This window comes from Notothenia rossii (assembly GCF_949606895.1).
Source record: "Notothenia rossii genome assembly, chromosome: 10".
NCBI classification, from domain to species: Eukaryota; Metazoa; Chordata; class Actinopteri; order Perciformes; family Nototheniidae; genus Notothenia; species Notothenia rossii.
The window spans coordinates 10,146,318-10,167,157 of record NC_136908.1 but is presented as its reverse complement, the minus strand read 5'-3'; the positions used below and the strand labels follow the sequence as shown (position 1 = coordinate 10,167,157).

At 38.2% G+C, this 20,840-nt stretch overlaps 1 protein-coding gene across 1 annotated transcript in view; it reads right to left on the bottom strand.

Annotated features, from left to right (window-relative positions):
* The window catches only part of cfap90 (cilia and flagella associated protein 90), a 200,638-nt gene extending 180,149 nt beyond the window's left edge, over window positions 1-20,489 (bottom strand). Inside the window, exon 1 of the mRNA XM_079656182.1 lies at window positions 20,356-20,489. Within this exon, the coding sequence (XP_079512308.1) occupies window positions 20,356-20,448 (93 nt within the window). The 5' untranslated portion in view covers window positions 20,449-20,489. The remainder of the gene's footprint in view (window positions 1-20,355) is intronic.
* Between the last annotated feature and the right edge of the window lie 351 nt (window positions 20,490-20,840).

The following is a 20,840-nucleotide window of genomic DNA, read 5'->3' as shown; positions in this document are numbered from 1 at the left end:
GCACTCAGAGAACATAACGGCAACAGCTTCTCTTGACAAAAGGGATAAAGAAAAGGTAAATAAATAATTAGAAATGTTGTAAAAGACAAGGCTCATTGAAAGCATTACAGGTGGGTAGAAAATGTCTTTTGGTAATGGAGCAGAGATATGAAAATGTCCATCAATGGTTGTTCATCTATTCAAAAGAGGCCATACTGAACAGCATTATGGGTAGCGGTTATTGCCTGGCCTGGGATCAGTGGTTTCAGACAGACACAACAACATGAGACACAAATAATCACTCACAAAAGCTATTGTTAACCACGCTGGATGTGTGTACCAAGCACTGGTCTGATAAAGCATGTCCCTACAACAAATAGCTTCCTCTGTTGCTATTTTTATCACACATACACACACAAAATGCAGACACAAGTTGTTTTCTGCCGTGTTTACACCCAGACAAACCAACTGTTGATTGGGTGGTCAGAGGGATTGATACATAGGCTACCAGGAGGAGCTTAGCATCGAAGCTACAACAAGTATTGTGCACACATAGAGGCAGGCTTTAGTTGAGTCCACTCCGAAAAACATACAGAACATGGGGACAAAGAACTGATTATTGTGATTTTACATGCAATGTGTCTGAAAATTGCTCCTCGTACTAGGATGGGTTAAAAGCAGAGAACAACTTTCACTGTGTGTGCTGTGTGCTCTGCACTTGTGGTTTCTTCCCTTCTATTCTATGTCTAAAATGCCTTCTCCAGCTGAAGACAAATAGCATATGCAAATGTTCAGGGCAAATGAGTGAAAGAAGAACAAATCTGTATGTTATTTAAAGAATGTAAGTACGTTCTCATGTGTCCTTGATGACGATGTGTGTTGATTGTCCAAGCATCTGTTTGACGTACAAACGCGCCTCAATGCATTATGGGACTATTAAACAAAGCCCACATTAGATCAGAGATGATCTGTCAAACAAGCGTGACTCAGATTTTCCAGACATGAGACACCGAGGGCAACTTCAGTGGAAATATTACACTCTAACTGCAACCATCTGTGTGTGTTTATGTGTGTGTGCACGCAAGTGTGACGCAGCATGCATGCATCGTCTGTGTGCATGCTGACTGTGAGTATGCTCTCACATTGAAAAGTGTTTAAGAATCACACCAAGGCATCCGTTTCCAGCCGCTTGAATTGTTAAGCTTATCTTAAAAAAGGTTTGTAACAAGTGGCTAAATGTAGTGTTTGAAGAAGTACTTATCCTTTACTTAAGTAAAGAACAAATACTTTGGTCTTAAAATACTCCATTACAATTAAAAGTCCTGATTTCTGAGTTCGGGTCTCTAAAAATATATGATTTGCAAAACTGTACTTTTGATATAATGTGACCCCAAATAAATAAATAATTAAAACAAAAAAAGCCCTTATTTATACATTTCAAAAAGTAAAAAAGTATTAGCATTCAAACGTACTTACTGTAAAGTAAGTAATCATTCTGCTCAATGGCCAATTCCAGAATAATATAAAGTACAAAAGAATTACCAGCTACTATGTACTTCAAGTATCAAAAGTAAAAATACTGGAAGATTGCACATGTAGCCTTTAAGTATTGTAGTTTATCAATGTTGACCAAATGTAGAAACGTGAAACACTTTGTATTATTATTACTACAGTATACTGCATTATATCAGCATATACTCTGTTTTTATGTACAAAGTAACTATCTTTGATTGTTAAAATAATGTAGTGGAGTAAAAAGTACAATATTGGCAATATATCAAAAAAGTATACTCAAGCACAATGCTTGAGTAAATGCACTTAGCTACTTCCCATCACATTTGTGTAGAAAATGCTTTTTGAGGCTGCTACGTCTTAATATTTCTGTTCAAACTAAGGTTAAAGCTGTGATAAGAATGGAAGTAAATGAATATGCCGCCTCCTTTCCGTGACAGAGTGCCAGTGCCAGTGTTTTTTGTCAGAACAGGGTAAGAGGTCAGACAGGATTTCCCCCACCGGTAGCAGTTTGTCTTCACAAATATAGACCTGAGAACAAACATGTTATTGGAGAGGGGGCCACAGGAAAAGCGAGACAAAGCGTATGTGACGTAACAGCTACAAAATAAATCACATTTCCCATAAATCACAAGAGGTTTCCTGAAGAATGGCATTTTGTTTGTTTTTTTCACTTAAGATTCAGAAATGGCCACACAAAGACAACACATACTGTACAGACACAACTCCATAATGATCAATTAGTATGCCGGCATTTAGCTTTAATTAAGTGTTTGCACTTTGATTGTAATATAATCAGTTTGGCCGGATTTAGACTTTTGAGCACATTTAACCAAAACAATCCGTATAAACCTGCTGGTATTTGGTTTTGTTTGCACAGTATTTCATTCATGCTCTGGGGGAAATATTTTCATTTGAAGCTATAAAGGTGTATTCCCCTATAGCTCTAAATAAGCCCATCTGTGTGGAACGAGCCATTTTGTGTGCGTGCGCGAGAGAAAGAGAGAGAGAGAGAGAGAGCACTGACACCGAAGATAGTTGTTGTTAGCTTCTGGTGCTAGCGAGCTACGCTAGCGGATATAAAGAGTTTTTTCAACAACAAAGTGGAAGAGAGTCCCCTCCTGTCAGACTGAGAGACTCAGTGAGCTAAAGGAATCTCTGAGTGTTTAGATAGTTAACTTTAGTCGAAGTTATCTCAGTGGGTCTCAAACGTTTTGGTCCCCATTAATGTAAACAATTATTTCCGAGGTACACGTTTATACTGTATGATCATTATAGTTATAAAAAAACAAGAGAATAAATGAAAAACAGGTATGAAATACTATATGAAAGTAAAAAAAGAATAAAGTTTAAAAGGGTGATTTGTAAAATATCCATAAAGAAAAAGTAAATCTGTTTACAGTTCTGTTTCATATGGGTGTTGAGAGAGGTATCCATATATCTCTTCATTTTGCTCTCAAAGTTTACCAGATTGGTGCATTTAACTTCAATATTTAAAAATAAATCTTCCCGGGGGAGCTTGCCCACGGACCCCCTTATGTGAGGTCCACACACCACCTATACAAATAGCAATTTACCCCTGCTTACATCTATATGCCGTGAGCTGATTATCGAGCCTTCATTGTAACAGTCGCGGGTACAATGTGTATTTGCGTGAGGATTGTTGCAGTAGAAAATTCCTCTGTCGCGCCCGGTACATTAATGGGAAACCCTAAATGTTTGATCACCCTCTATGAAACGTCAAGCTACCCCACAGCACCCCAAAATAAATCTCTGGCGCCGCCACTGAGCCTGACTTGTGTTGGGGGGGCCCGACTTTTTTTTTTCTCCAAAGGAGGGGCCTGACAGAAAAAGTTTGAGAATCACTGCTGTAGAGTGTGATATAGGTTTGTGTGCATGATATAAATGGTCTGCAAAGGCTAAAATCCCTGTGTTCCCTCCAGAGGGAGTTTCTCTTCCACACACTCTGCATGAAACACCTCCTTTTGAACTCCTCAACTACCACAATGACATCACTATGTAACACTCGCGCTTCTATTGGCTTGCGCTCCGACACATTAGATTTGATAGAGGGGCATCAGAGCCGACCAGCTAACCAATGAGAGCAGACTGGGCTCTGGTTTCAGACAGAGGGTGAAAAGAGGTGCTGCAGCACAGACAGTATGAGAACAATAAAGAGCTTTTTGAACATTAAAGCATGGAGACATGTCACAGAAGAGACACTACATACAAATACGAAGCCTGGAAGTTATAAGAATAGGACCCTTTAAAGACTGGTAGCTGATTTTAACTGAACATGGTGGTGCTGCCATCTAGTGATGCTTCTTTGCCACTGAAACAAATACTTTCAGGGAAAAAGTAAATCTGAGTTTGAATGTAAATCATTGGGTTATGTTTGACATAAAGCAGATGTGTAAACTTTTTGATACGTTTATAGAAAACTTGACATTGTTGTTGCTGTCTCTAGATGTTTGTGTGTTTGTATATGCAACTTAAGATACTGGTTTGATTAACTTGACTTTAATAGACCTTTAATGACTTTTTCAGTTGCAGGATATATGTGAAGTCAGCAAACAATTGAAAGGACTTGTTGCCTGATCAGTCTGATGAAAGCCCATTTGATCCAAATTCTCTATGTTTTGTGTTTCTGAATTTCATCTCTGCTCGTGCACTCTTTTTGAATCATACTCACATATTTCAGTGCACTCAGCGGTGAAATGTAACAAAGTGCATTTACTCAAGTACATGTAATTAATTGAAGTACTTGTAACAAATAAAATGACTTCATACTTTTACCACATTTTGCAGGAAAAGTATGTTCTTTTTAATCCACTATATTTATTTTACAGATTCAGTCAATAGCTTCTTTGCACATTTAGCTTATAAATGAACAATTTCAATCAACTTATAAATATATTATATATTAGTTAAGCTACCCAGTAGTTTATAAGGTGATTCAAATAAACCACACCTTTACCAAGTGCAACATTCAATTGATGATCAGATATTACAGTACAGTACAATATTGAATTTAGTACTTTTACTAAAGAATGTTTACAGACTGTGTTTCTGCTTTTACTGAATAATAACTGAGTAATTACTGAGTAATTCTTCCACCTCTGAGTGCACTGAGGCTTTGTTTGATGTTGTCACATGATAATGAATGTCACACTACCAGTTTGCTCACTTCTGACAGGTCGTTTCAGTTTGTTTAGTCACCAGGGGTTCAGTTTTGATCATGAGCTTATGTTGAATAGAGAGAAGAAATGTTTGATATGAGGAAATGCTTTGAGTGTTTGATTTGTTTGTCACTTCTTGCGAATAGAGACACTTGCTTACTTTCAATATCGACTGTACGATGAAGCATAATAAGCAAACCCTTTTTCCATCCTTACATCTGCTGTATCAGCTGTATTAAATAAGAGTTATCCAATCATTTCATTATCCTGTATATGGAAATATGTGCTTCTCTTTCTGCATTTTACACTTCATTTGCATCAGACAAAGATATTCCAGCGCCAACGCACTGTAGATGTTTAATGTTTCTATGTTGTTGTTGTTTACGACCAGTTTGCCTACTTCTGACAGGGAGTGTTTGTTGTTTCTCAAGGTGACGTGCAGGGAGTTTTCAAAAAATGCATTCAAAGAGATGTGTCAATGCAAAAAGAGGAGGAAACAGAAGTATCAGATGGGAAACTGAGGCGTCAGCTAGGGCCCTTTCTCCGAAGAAAAAAGATTCCCTGAAGCAAAACGTTTTCAGAATTATCCAGCCAAAATAATTGAACATAAATGGAGGTCATTCAAATGAAAAGTATCTCATAAGTCCTCATCAGAAAATGATGTGATAAAGTGCTCTAACTGTGAAACCAAAGTCTACAAAATGTGAATATATCTCCGAAATGTTTTGTCTAAAATTGAGTGTCTATGTTTTATTTTGACTTACCTCTGGTTTCCATTTTTCAGCTTCTTTTCACCTATGTTCAAATCAAAATACATCTTGGGGGTGTAAAGTAGGGGGGGCTTTTTACACAGGGTGAGGCGCAGGGAGGGTTTCACTGTGTATCATAAGCTTATGTTCAATATAAAGAATAAGTGTGGGTAGTATGATATGATTATATGCTTTTAATCATTTGGATTCAGATTTCTTGTCACTCACTTTGTAACACGCTGCTTTTTTCATTCTTACATCTGCTATACCAGCGTGTTTTAACCACTTATCTGACTCTTTATTAATATAGCACATTTCAACACAATTGCTTTACAATGGATGAAAACATTATGGCTCTGTTGTGTATACATATGTTCATTAAATGATCAACGCTTCACCTTGTTGTGAGATCTTGTTTTTGCAGTTACTTATATAATGTTATCTTTTATTTTATTATCCTTGTGTGAATCTGTTCTGTCCTGTTTTCCACTCTCACTCTATCGCTGCTTTAAACTCCTGAATTTCCCCAGAGGGATAAATAAAAGTCCATCTTGTCTTAACTTATCCGATCTTAAATTCATGAAAAAGCAATACGAATAAGACAGGATCAAATATAATAATTAATGTTCCATTGTAAGACGTTAATATTTATTTGCTTTAATCGAAAGCAGCAACAAAAAAAAAAAATCTTGAGCCTTGATTTTAAAAAGTAAGAGTTGCGTTAGACCTGCAGTAAAATGATTATATTAAAGAAGTGCCAAAGCCAAAAGAAAAGCCCACCGGGGTATTGCATACAAAACTGGTAGATCAACTAACATGGCCCATCTCTTTTGTCCTCATCGATCTCCAAACTCGACCTTAATGTTGATCTCATCCACACATGGGGCCATGACTCTGATCTCATTAACCCATCAGTTTTCAGACAAAACCTGTTCACATAGAGACGTGGAAAAAAACTCCTTGTACATCATGTGAATAGTATGTACCATGAAGCACAAGTTGTTATGATGACACACACCCTCACAAACTGAACAAATACCAGCGTTATTGTTTAGCAGGGAGTTTTTGTTATTTGGGGAGGTGAGGTGCAGGAAGTGTTTTTTTAACGCAAATCTGAAGGTGTATCAAAACCAACTTGACGCTGTTGTTATGAGAGGCTATTGTGTTGATTTGTATCATGCATTCCCGATAAACTTAGTAAGCAGTCATTCCAGTTTTGTATCTCATTGCTTAGAATGAAGGTGAAGAGAGACAAAACAAATCAGAGCCAAGAAGAGAACAGGAAATAAGAAGGGTTTTGACACTGAGTTCTCACACAGACAAAAGCTGTGTTATAATTGCATTGTGCAATTATCATCCCCACCTTAATAAATGCTACCTCAGAAGATCTTCCAGACTCATAAACAGCACATTCAGGACAAACAACTCTTGTCATTGTTTTAAAGAATGGTAACGTTTTAGCTTATTGTGATAAAGTTTAAATGTCAACATACAATTCATCGGCTCTCACAAATCTGTGTTTACATAAAGAAGACGTATACGGCAAGTGCCCTGACAAACAACTGAATAAATAATTATTTACATGATTTTCCTTTCTGTAACTCCCTATTTTTCTAATATTAGACTTCCTACTGCATAGTCCTTTAATGAGCAAATTCCAATTAAAATCAGAGAGTGATGAGAAAGTGAGATTTAGCCATAATAAAACTTGACTTAAGAAAGTACTCCTGATATCAACGTTACCTGTATAAAAGACACCTGTCCACAGAATCAATCAAACAGATTCCAACCTCAAAACTAAAGAGCTGTCTAAGGACCTCAGGGACGAGATTGTAGACCTGCAGAAGGCTGGGAGTGGCTACAAGACCACCAGAAAGCAGCTTGGTGAGAAGGAGACAACTGTTGGTGCGATTATTCGGAAATAGAAGAAACATAAAATGAGCATCAGTCGCCCTCGGTCTGGGGCTCCACACAATATCTCGCCCCGTGGGGTATTGATGATCATGAGAAAGGTGAGGGATCAGCAAAGAACTACACGGGAGGAACTTGTTAATGATCTCGAGGCAGCTGGGACCACAGTCACCAAGAAAACTATTGGTTACACACTACACACCATAATAGATCAAATCCTGCAGCGCCTGAAGGTTTCCCTGCTGGAGAAGAACATGAACGGCCCGTCTGAAATGTGCCAATGAACATCTGAATGATTCAGAGAAGGCTTGGGAGAAGGTGACGTGGTCAGATGAGACCAAAATGTGGATCTTTGGCATCAACTCGACACGCCGTGTTTGGAGGAAGAGAGATGCTGACTATAACCTCAGAACACAATCTCCCCGTCAGGCATGGAGGTGGAAACATTAGGCTTAGGGGGGGGTTCTCTGCTAAGGGGACAGGACGACTTACTGCATTGAGGAGAGGATGGACGGGGCCATGTACCGTAAGATTTTGGCCGATAGCCTCCTTCCCTCAGCCAGGACACTGAAAATGGGTCCTGGATGGGTCTTCCAGCCCGACAATGACCCTGAACATACGGCCAAGGCAACACAGGAGAGGCTAAAGAAGAAGAGCAGTTAGGTGATGGAGGGCCTAGCCAGTCTCCAGACCTTAATCCCATAGAAAATCTGTGGAGGGAGCTGAAGCTTCGAGAGGCCCAGCATCAGCCTCAAAAGCTTCATGATTTGGAGAGGACCTTCAGAGAGGAGTGGACCAACATCCTTCCTGAGATGTTCACAGACCTGGAGACCAACTACAAGAAGAGTCTGACCTCTGCTGTCCAACAAGGGTTTCTCCACCAAGTACTAAGACGTGTGTTGCAAAGGGATCAAATACTTATTTCTCACAGTTAAATGCAAATACATTTTTATATGTTATATAATGTCAATTTATGGATTTTCTTTTAGATTTTCTTACTCTCACTGTTAAAATAAACTTACCATTACAATTATAGACTGTTAATTTATTTGTAAGTGGGCAAACCTGCAAGGGATCAAATATGTGTTTCCTTCACTGTAGATACTTACTTACTTTCTGTATCGACTGTACATATAGATGAAGCATAATAAGCAAACACTTTTCCATTCTTACATCTGCTGTATTAAATATGAGTTATCCACTCATTTCAGTATGTATGGAAACACATGCTTCTCTTTCTGCCTTTAACATTTCATTTGCATCAAACAAAGATCTTCCAGTGCACTCGGGTTTCGCTGCGCCCACACACTGTAGATGTTTAATGTTTCTATGTTGTTGTTGTTGACGACCAGTTTGTTACATCTGACAGAGAGTGTTTGTTGTTTTTCAAGGTGACGTGCAGGGAGATTTTTGCAATGCAAAAGATGCCTGCAAAGAGATGGGTCAATCTAAATAGAAGAGGAGACAGCGAAAACATGAGCGTTGTCAGGGAATAATTTTCCCTAGTGTCCTCCTTCGCCCTCTGACACAGATGCTCCAACCTTGAGAAGACGTTATCTCCCTTAAGGAGGGGCTGCCTTAGCATTTTGTTGTTGTTACCAGTTTATGACCGGGCAACTCTCGGTCAGAGATAGTCATTGTTGTGGGACACCTGGAACACATCTTTCTCGGGGTGTAGATGACCCCGAGACATAACCGACAACTAAAGTTGATTCAGCTTCCTCCGCTGTTTAGTCTAACTAAGGAAAGAATGTTGATTACCCTTAGCGAAACTAGTTAAAACACCATACGAGAGGAAGGTTTCTTCAGAATTGAGTTGGCATCTCTACCCTGTCGTCAACTCGTGGCCCGTGACATATCTTGTGAATTCTCCGGCCGAAGCTCCAAATAAACCGTCAGTGTTTGCCATCAAAGCTCCAGCTCTCCTCGTGTCTCTCTGAGTCCTGTTTTCAATTGCTTCAGAGGTTTCCCCCACAAGCGTCAACTAGGGCCCTCTCTCCGAAGCTTTCGTGATAAAATCTGGTAAAATAGATTAAGATCAGATGCGGAACAGAGGCATCAACTGAGGCCCACTGAGCTGAAAAACGTGTTGTGTAATACACCAATGTCGATTACAAGACATCAGAAATACTGTTGCAGTGGTCAAACATCATTCATTAAAATAACAAACTTTATTTTTTGCTTGGCCCTTTAAAACAAATAATGTGCCCTCTCTTCGAAGATTTGCAGATAGAATCAGGAACAAAAAGATTTCCTAAAGCCAAACTTTTTCATAGTGATCCAGCCGAAAGAATTTAACATAAACGGAGTTCATTTAAATTAAATGTGGCTCATAAGCCCTCATAAAAACATGTGAAAAAGTGAACGTCATTCTAAATTTCACGAGTTCACACAACAAACTTGGACTTTTTGATAATACTTACAGAGCTGACTGTGCACAAGCTCTACTGTTAAACCAAAGATAGAAAAGTCTGAATATATCTCCAAACATTTTTGTCTCATCATTTTTATTTATGTTTTTATCTTGATTTACCTCTGGTTTCCATGTTCACCATTCTGTAACACAGTCAGCTTAACCAGCAGATATGTTTACGACTTCCTCCTGAATATACCTTTAATGAGCAAATACTAAATTAAAATGAGAAAGTATGGTTTTGCTATAACCAAAACAAAACGTGACTAAACTTTGACTATAGTATTAATGATCAGGATTGAAGTTTCCTAATTCTTATTTGCAATGTGATAATGATAAGTGTGCTTATAACTTTTAGTCACTAACCTGTCAAAATTTGTGATAACAATAAAGTCATGTTTCATATAAAGTGGAAAAGTGTCAATTTTTGCTAAAACAGTATCTCATTTGTGTAAAACCCTTTAAAGCACATGTGTCTAACTCAAACTTATTTTTGCCTGACCCCAAACATTGATGAACTTGCACCCTAGATGAGATGCCAAGTATCTGGCTTGAACTAGCATCACAGAGCAGCACACTGAGTTTACATGGATGTTTCCTTCTGCACTTTTTTTCTTGAGACAACAGGGCATGTTTGGTTTTTTCTTTGAGGGAAATAGTTTTTTATAAGCTGTTGTTGGCCTGTGGAAAAATGTAATCATAAGAAATTACTCCAGAAAAGCTGCTTATAGAGCCATAAGAAATGAATACAATTGATTATTTAATATTTAATGTTGTTTTTATAGGCAATAATTTAAGCTTTGTTAGTTCCAGGTTTAATATGTGCAATAACTTCATTCAATACGTTTTGCAATAAACATTTGACCAGTTCGGCCCTCGACTAGTACCCATTTTTTAATTTTGGCCCACCGTGTATTTGAGTTTGACACCCCTGCTTTAAAGTATAATCCCATAAACATATTGGATCTAATGACTATGTGTACTATATGTACTGCTCATGAATCTACAGAGAAATATCGATAACTTTGAGTTATTCTCCTCAGCAGAAAAAAGCCTCACAAGAGTTTTGAATGAGATTTTAAAGATTGGTTTTACTAGGATGCAATTGATGTGTTTCTCTGGATTCAAACACAATAACTTCAGATATACCTTTTAAGGTAATAAGATTGTCTATGCTAAATCGGAGGACTGTCCTTTAATAGTTGATCAAACTGCATACTTGCACTAAGCATGTTTCCGTCGTTTTACCCCAAAATGAAACAGATAATGTTGTCAAAGTATATTTTGAACCTTTAGTGGAGAAACATGTTTCAGGATGACAATTGATGATCTCTACTTTTTCGGTAATCATAGGAAAAACTCAAAGTAAACCCAATGAACTGTTTTGAGAATCAAATCATTGCTTTCTTCTGTCCCACATTAAAAATGTTCCTTCAATTATTTGGAAACTGTCCAGGCATGCAACCAGTGAAAAGGGGAAGTTAAGGGCTAGCAACATTTTCATAGTTTGAGACTGGCAAGCTGAACACATTTGAAAAATTATGGATAAGCTTCACCTGAGAATCTCAAGTCTTGAGATATCTTCAAATATGTTGTCAATGACTTTAAGAGCCAATGCATGGTCAGTTAATGGGTTTAAAAAACAAACAAAAAAAGGTCTGTTTACAACTTTATGTCTAGTATTATTTTGATTTTCACCATAGATAACAATAAGGATGAGATGATATTGGAGTACTAATTATAGCAAAGAATCACTTGAAGTGGCAGGAGAAAAAAACAAAGCAATGTATGAAACTAAGTTTACGTTATTAGAATGTATTGTTAACAACATGATCAATACATCATTGCCTGCATGCTTCATTCAGACAGTTGACAAACATTTGCATTTATATATTCACTGTTACACATAACAAGTAGCAAAGATAAAGCATGACATATTGATTGAGGAACAGGAATTTCATAAGAGGATTAAAATTAGATAGTTTGTTTGAAGGTTAAGTATTTGTGAATAATATCACAAGATATCTGTCATTTCACTAAATATTAAAAGACCATGCTAATTAGACTTATCAATATTTAATGTCCAATATTTCCCCCTTCATTTTCGCTGAGGGGATGTAGAAGTGAAAATCACATGGGAATTGATATTCTTTCAGCAAATTCCTGAGATCATCCCTGACACTTTTCTCCGCCTTATCCCTGTTTTCAGTTGTGAACTTCTCAGATGTTGGTCGTGCTTGCTTCCGAACTCCTTCATTCTTTTTAAACATTTTGCTCACACTTTCAACCTCAGCACAGTTGCCATGGGGATACACATTCTCATTATCTCCTCCCAAACCAAACAACGCGCTACATGATTTGCAAGGAAGTACTAATGCTCCTCCCTCGTGGAGGCTATATGCCTGGCACGTTACATGCTCAGGCAGTTTGATGGTTCCATCAAAATATGACTTCTTGCCCTTGTTTGGATTGAATGTCATCACTGCACCAGCAACATAACTGTCCCAGCTACCAGGAAGACAAGACGCAGCAACCATGATTCGCCCAGGATCCCTGCCAGAAGTGCACATGGAGACCCCGTAGTACTTTTCTGAGTTTGAGTTCTTCTGAGAGACACAGATGGTGGAGGAGACCAGAGGACCCCCCTTATCAAGGCCGAGTTCACTGATGATCTTTTGAAGCTTCTTTTTTATTTCCTTTTCGTTCTCTTGTCCTTCCAGCAAAACAATCTGAAAATAATTTAGAAATGTTATCAAGCTGCTGTAATCCCTACAAGTAATTAACTATCATCATGGGCGTAATTTCCACTGGGGACAGGGGGGACATGTCCCCCCCACTTTTCAAAATCCCATTTGTGTCCCCCCCCCACTTTTTAAATGTGTTTATTATTTATTTTTTACGCAAGCGGTCATCTTCACGGAGGAGCGTCTGTGTGTGTGTGGAACAAGCTTATCTTGTGAGAGAGAGATAGAAAGAGAAAGAGACAGAGAGAGAGAGACCAGGGCCCTGTCTCATTTCATCAAATCCCCCTCCTCGACTCCTCGGTCCTCCGGTAGTGACCCGGAAATGAATTTCAGCGCGCCATGTTGAAGGACATCTCATTTCTCTAAATGCACTTCGAGGACCGAGGATCGAGCGTCGAGGAGGCTCTCTGGAGGAGCTATAACCGAGGATACACTGATGGGTCCTCCACGGCTCCTTTGTGGATGCATTTCCGGGAACAGAGATGTTTCAAAGAGTCGTGACGCACGGCCGGACTTATCTCAGCCAATGACAGCTCTGCATGCATCCCCTGGATATTATTTTATTAACTGCTCTCATCGCGACGCGATGTTCACAGTGAGAACAGCTGTGAGGTCCGTGCAGAAAGCAGAGCAGTGTGTAAAATATATATCACTCAGTATAATAGGCATACTCTCTTTATTTGCTTTAGTTTAGTAGATATCTACAAACAAAGAGTCGATATTTTTTAAAACCATTTAGTGCTTCACATAATAAAATACACAACGGCTGTAGCCTGATAATATGCTGTAGGTGCTGTAGGTGTGTGTGTGTGTGTGCGTGTGTGCGTGTGTGTGTGTGTGTGTGCGTGCGTGCGTGCGTGTGTGTGTGTGTGTGTGTGTGTGTGTGTTCGCATCTGTAGCCTGTTATTGTCTCATTATACCGCACTGTGAATGAATCAATGTAAATATATAAGTGGTCATGAACACATCTGTCCATCAGACAGAGGGCTGCTGTGCCTCCTGTCATCATTAATGTACGTCTCTTTAAAATGACCGCTCAGAGGAGAGGAGTTCTCATTTCTCTAACCGCCTGCTGCTTCCCCTCCTCCCTCCTCGGCTCCCCTCCTCGGCTCCTCCGCTCGCATCTCCTGTGGGCGGGACTAAGTCTCGAGGATAGGAGTCGAGGAGGGGAGTTAGAGAAATGAGAAAGGGCCATAGAGAGTTACGGGGGTTGTTGTTAGCATTTGGTGCTAGCTCGGAGCTAACTGAGATTAGTAGCTGTTTCAACAATAAGGAGAGGGAGAGCTCTTTCCTGTCGTACTTTGAGAGACTGAGAGAGAGAGAGAGAGAGAGAGAGAGAGAGAGAGAGAGAGAGAGTTACGGGGGTTGTTGTTAGCATTTGGTGCTAGCTCGGAGCTAACGGAGATTAGAAGCTGTTTCAACAATAAGGAGAGGGAGAGTCCTCTCCTGTCGGACTGAGAGAGGTAACGTCAGCTCAGTGAGGTAAAGGACTCCGAGTGATTAGATTGTAAACTTTAGTCTAAGTTATCTCAGTGGGTCTCAAACGGTTTTGTCATATATGTAAACAAATATTTCCATCTATGTAATATTAGTTGTACATAAAATAAGTTAAGAAATCCTTCCAATGTGTACTATAGGTCAGTACAAACATTTAAAAAACACGGTTTGAAAGGGGAGTGAGTCAAATATGCATAAATAAAAAGAAAGAATGCAGACTATAGGCAAGATAAATATAGGAGAGAGGAGTGTATCAATGATTTGTTATTGGTTGAGCATATTCAAATGTTTTTTTGATTATTGAAATATATACAGTTCTGTTTCATATGAGTGTTGAGAACTGTATTCATAAATCTCTTAATGTTGCCCTCAAAGTGCACCAGATTGTTGCATTTAACTTCAGTTGGATTTGTTAACACATATAGTCCCTAATATATTTGTAGAAAGGAAGGAAATGGAATTCAATTGAGAAAATGTTTCATTGCGGAGGACCCCCTGTTTTGTGTCCCCCCCACTTCTCAAACCAAAGTTACACCCTTGATTATCATACTTCATGTTTGAATATGCGCATACAACTCTTATATCTCAGGATGATGTTAGGGGGAAAAGCAACTTTATAAATAGAAGAATTGACAAACTGTAATCTTACCATGTCTAGCAGACATGAGAATGGACACCGCCGGGGTAGTTCAGAGAGATAAAGTTTAAAAGGCTCAGGGTGCCAGAGCTGGAAATCTTGAAAGTCCGTTTTCAAAATGTCTTCCGGAGAAAATGATGGTTTGTTGATCCTTCCAAAAAAGAAGATGCTGTGAAGAATCTGTCAAAAAAGAGATGCCATTTTCAATGTGTGTAACTCGAAAAACTCATGAAAGATGCAATATGTCCAAAAAACACATAATTTCAAAAGTTGATAAAAGCCACATCATACATACCTCATCTACTAACTGATCATTTGGATTTTCACTGGAGTCGTTCAGGTCTTTCATTTTTTTGATAATCACAAAAGCATTTCTTCTGAAAGGTTCGTCCTCGTGATATTCTTTTGCGCTATAATAATATATAGTCAGTGTTAAGTTGTTTTCAGTAATTTTAAATGACAAGTCAGTATTAGTGTATAGTTCAGGTAATCAGCGGACTCACCTCTGCTCTCTATCAGCCTCAGACACAGCCTTATTACCCGAGTGAGAAATAACACACAACACATTAAACCATGATTATAACACTTATACATTTCACTGACAACAGAAAGTAAATTAGCAATGTACCATTTGATCACAAATACTTCAAATATTAGCAAAGGAAAGCAGTTGAAAGCAGCCACTTACCATTGTAGGTCAGGAGTAAATGAATGGAAATAAATGAATGAAGTCCTGCCTCATGTTTTGAACTACCACGCCTTATAGGGTTGCATTATGTAAAGCAGTCGGTATGACGGTCAGGATGAGGTATGAACGCTACCTTCTCATTTATTCATCCATTATTTTGATCAAATGTCATATTTCTGGTTTGATCACTATTGAGAAGAGCAAGCCGAACTGTATGTCCCAAGTGCATACACAAAGTGTGCCAATCGGCGCATTACCTTTGACAACATCGGACTTGAATATGCAATGTGAACGGCATATAACAATTTTCGTCAGAAAAGAGCCCACAGCAGATGTGTCACAATGCCTACTTAATTCATCTTACTTCATTATATTATAGAAAATATCTTTACTTTTGAACTAAGAACTCAACTTTGTCATATATTCATATTAATCCGTTTAGGTGTCTAGTCTACTTGACTAGACTCACATCTGCATCCTGTCCAAATATGTGGGGAATTTATGAGTATGTATCAGATGTAGCACTCCAGATAGGACTCACATGGGTGTGTCCCAGTCAAAAGCCCAGCGGATCCCAGTGGCTGGGGGTGTTTTCCAAATTGCTAGAGGGCGTTGCCAAATTTCCCCATCTGTTAAATTACAGGATTTAACCATGAGATGGTGCTTCATTCACAAATACACAAAGACAACTGGGTGTTGTAGAACTTAGTCTGTTTGCAATGTTTGCAGCTCTGCAGTTGTGTTTGCTGAATACTGTAGCATTTAATCACTTATTTGTTATGGTTTTCACAGGCTACTATAATGAAAAAACATCAATATTTTAGATCAAATAAAGTATATAGTTTGCTTTATGCAGTATATTTTTTGTAATATTGTTGGGCTGTTTTCACACAGTACAGTAGATTGAAGTAAATCAATGTATACATTAAGATAAGATAAGATGGACCTTTATTAATCCCCGTGGGGAAATTCAGTAGTTCAAACAGCAACAGGGTAAGAGTGAAAAACAGGATAGCACAGATTCACACAGATTAATAAAATCAAAAATAAGATGAGAGATAAAAATAATAATAATGAGAAACTATGAAATAAGAAATGAATAAAACTAAAACATAATTATCATATATTATAATGTATTGTATTATTGAGTAATATCATACATTAACCCCATTATAGCAGATGTCACATTGAATGGATGAACACATTTATGCATCAATAATTACAACAGAGTATTTCTAAATACAAGTTGTAAAAATACAATATATATTTAATATGAATAACATAATGATTAATTTCAGATGAAAATACTTTTCAGGGTTAGGTCCGGTCTGACAGCGCTTAGCTCTCTGCTGAAGATCACTGCTCTAAACAAAGTCAAAAATCCTACATCCAAACGGAATAAATATAATTAATTATTATTAATACGTTAAGTCTTGTTCATTGTTTTTCAATTTTATTTAATGTTTGATATTTCCGGCACAGACCCTTTCATACCGGCAATGCATAATAGAAACAACAGAAAGTGCGACAGTTTAAAGAGCCTGTGACAGCATCCCAGCAACTGTTGTGCAATGAAATAGTGGGCTACTAGTTATCTCGAACCGTCAGTTTAAAAAAGAAGGTGCGATACCGTTCCGATAAATATCAATAATTTCGAACATCGCGGGGAAATTCCTTCGACTCATTTTGAAGTTTTGGGGGAAGCCGGAAGTGACGTCAATGCGGGAACGCTTCACTGTGCGGCGAGAGAGAACCAAACACGGACAAAGTGTGTTGTCATGCGTAGAAATTGTGAATTACTGAGTTTAGGCACGTTAATAACGTTTGAATGAAGTTGACTACAATATATTCATATTTGTCAGTGCTTTCATGTCAATTCGGCGAACATAAACATAAATGATCGTGGTGAAGATGATGATTAAATTAGGATTAAAAATCGTTAGTGAGAGCTGCTGAATTTCCTCCCGTAGGATGTGATATAAAAACAAATCGATTATTTTTGTAAACTCAAGTGGATGAAACTACATTTATTAGTGCTTTCATGTCAATTCGGCGAACATATGATACAATAAATGATCGTGAGGATGATGATTTAAAAATCGTTTGTTTGAGCCGGTGTCGGTACCAGATGTGTTCGGGGTACCATATGTGTTCGGGGTCCGTCTCTTACCAGTGACGTCACAACGTCACGACGTAATGACGTCACGCATTGTGATTGGCTGTACGGTAATTTACCCACGCTGTCTAGAGTATAGAGGGGTTTTCTGATCATTACATTACATTGTATTTAGCTGACGCTTAAGTGCATTCGACCAACAAGATAAAAACTTGAAGAAATACAATAAAACTTGAAGAAAAACAAAGACGAATGAGGAGAAGAACAAGAGAAATCGAAGGTAAGAAGTATAAAACGTAATATGGTAGGTAATATGTAATATGTTCAGTGCCGTTGGTACGTTAGTTCAAACAGTAACAACGGACTATTTTTCTTAGCGTATGCATGTCAATTTAAATCAATACATACAACTATTTCACATGTACAATATTTTCTTAGCCCTAATACTTAATACTACTTATTTCGTTTTGATTGTTATATTTGATTATATTATATATTATCGATAAATTATATATTATATAGCAATATTATATACTTTTCTATATAATAGATTATCAAAAAAAGTATTTATTAAGTAAGGGATAATGTGCAGCAATCACAATCAAGTGCACAATCGAATCCATAAAGACAAAGTAAATCTGTTTACAGTTGTTTCATATGTATGTTGAGAGGTATCCATATATCTCTTCATTTTGCTCTCAAAGTGCACCAGATTGATGCATTTAACTTCAATATTTAAAAAAGATCACTCCAAAGGGAGTGCTTGTTCTTCCTTCTGTCTGTCTGAATCTGTGTATTCTCATGTTCCGATTAACCCAGCCAAATGTTTCTTCTTTTGTGTCTTGATGTGATCTTGAGTCGAGGCTGATCCTCTTGCTATGGTCCCGCATCCTGGATCCTCTATCCTGAGTTCTGGATTAAGTCGTGGACTTCGGGTCGTGGCTGAACCTGTCTGCGGTCCTGCCTGGGTCTCGTCGTGCTGCCTCCCTGAAGGCTCCCACAGGATTGTTGACATCTTCGTGGATTCATCCTATCATTATAGACGCACGCATTTCCTAACATTCGGTCTACCTATGTTGCAAATGTATTATCTCCTCGATTTACACACGGCATCTATTGCACGTCTGTCCGTCCTGAGAGAGGGATCCCTCCTCTGTTGCTCTCCCCGAGGTTTCTCCCATTTTTCCCTTTAAACTGTGGGTTTTCTCTTGAAGTGTTTCCTTGTACGATGTGAGGGTCTAAGGACAGAGGGTGTCGTTTTCTTCTCATACTGATATTCTGAACAAACTGCTGTTGTATTAGCTGTAAAATGTCTTTACTGTAGGGTATTTTTTATTATTTGTACAGCACTTTGGCTCGACCAAAAATCATTTATAAATGTGCTATATAAATAAAACTTGATTTGATTGATTTGATTTGAAAGGGTGTGCGCCAAGGTTCCATATTAGGACCAATAATTTCACCATATACTGTATGTAAATAATCTCGAATAATCTTTCAAATGCTGCTTTCCATTTTTATGCAGATGATACTGTTATGTATTGTTCATCCTCTTCTATAGAGCAAGTCTTGATTTCCTCCAGTCTGCCTTTGATGTTATTCCATCCCATTTATCTCAACTCAAGTTAGTATTAAATGCAGACAACTCCAAACTCATGATATTCTCAAATCGCAAAAAGTTAACTTATTTTCTCCCCAACATTTGTACTGTTCAAGGGACTGACATTGACATTGAAAGGGTCACTACATACACATATCTAGGTTTTATTATTGATCAGAACTTATCTTTCAAGTCACACACTGAAAATGTTGTTTTAAAATTAGGTTTCTCCTTTCAGACAAGGAAACATTTGATCTCTGCAACGTTTTTACCAGTATTGGATTCTGGTGATCTGCTTTACATGAATGCCTCTCACCAGTGCCTAAAGAGTTTGGATACTGTGTACCATTGTGCATTATTTTTTATTATATATATATATATATATTGTGAGTTTGGAATAAATATGCACTTCATGAAAATTATTAGTTGGTTACTGTTAGTAAAAAAACAGTAAGGTTAATACTGGATGTTTGTTACACTTGGGTATGTTTTCTGTAACACTTGTAACATAATTATTCTCCAGTTTATGCATTTGAGTGACTTGCAGTTAATGCTCGACATTCAATTCAAAACCTTTATTTATCCAGGTAAAATCCCATTGAGATCAATGATCTATTTTTCAAGGGAGAACTGCAGCAGTAGGTTCCACATGAAGAAATAAAAACAAACAACAGAACAACAAAAGGACATCATACAGCAAAAAATACAGGGATTACAATTTACATATCTATCCACATGTACAGGTACCAACAGCATCTGACTGTGGAGCATCCAACCGAGCTTTAAAAACATGTAGTGGTACCAGCTTGGTAATTTTACATTCTTTTTGCAGACTGTTCCAAGTTAGTGGAGCTGCACATCTAAAAGCTTTCTTCCCTAAGACAGTCCTAGCACTTGGCACATTTAATAAAACCACAGCATGAGATCTCAGGCAATAAGTACTTCCAATTTGCCGAGAGATCAGGGAGCAGATATAAGATGGTACTTTATCCAACATGGCTTTTCTAAATGAAAAAGTACCAGTGACTGAGCCTCAGTACAGTAAGTGATGGCAAAACCGCCTTGGTTTACAGTGTACAGTGATGCGTAAGTGCTTTACAGTTTGTCACAAATCTCAGTGCACTGTGATAGTAAAACCTTATTGTGGTGTAATTATATATCCAAAGCAGTCAGAAGTCAGAAAATCTTTAGTGATGTTTAACCACTCAGAAGACAGCCCATCAAAATGAACACATTGGGACCTTTCAGAGAGGTAGTTCATTTTCTACATATAATAACGGACAAAGTAAAGAATGAAGTGTAGGCTATGTTTAAATGTTCGGAATTTGACCGTGTATGATGGTCCTCTTGAGTTGCCGTACAGCCAATGGCGTACAGCCATTGCTCCGTTTTCATGTTTTTTTAACATGTTTTTCACAAACATGTTCACACGCTACGAGCATAGGAATAATTCAATTCGGTTCGTCATGATCTGTAGATGTGATTTGCCCCCGAGCACCCCTGGGTAAATTACCGTACAGCCAATCACAAGGCGTACAATGCGTGACGTCATTGGTAAGAGACGGCCCCCGAACACATATGGTACCCCGAACACATCTGGTACCGACACCGGTCTGCATTTCCTGATGAGAAAAAAAACCGATGCTTTTTGTAGTTGTAGTACACCAACATGGATTAAACGTGTGGTTTTTTTCCCGCAATGTTGGGGAAATTAATGGATAAAATGCACGGATTATTATTATTCCCACTCCGATCGGGACACTAGGTCCACCGCTGGATTTACTTTTATGTGGCTGACTGTTACTGTGACATATC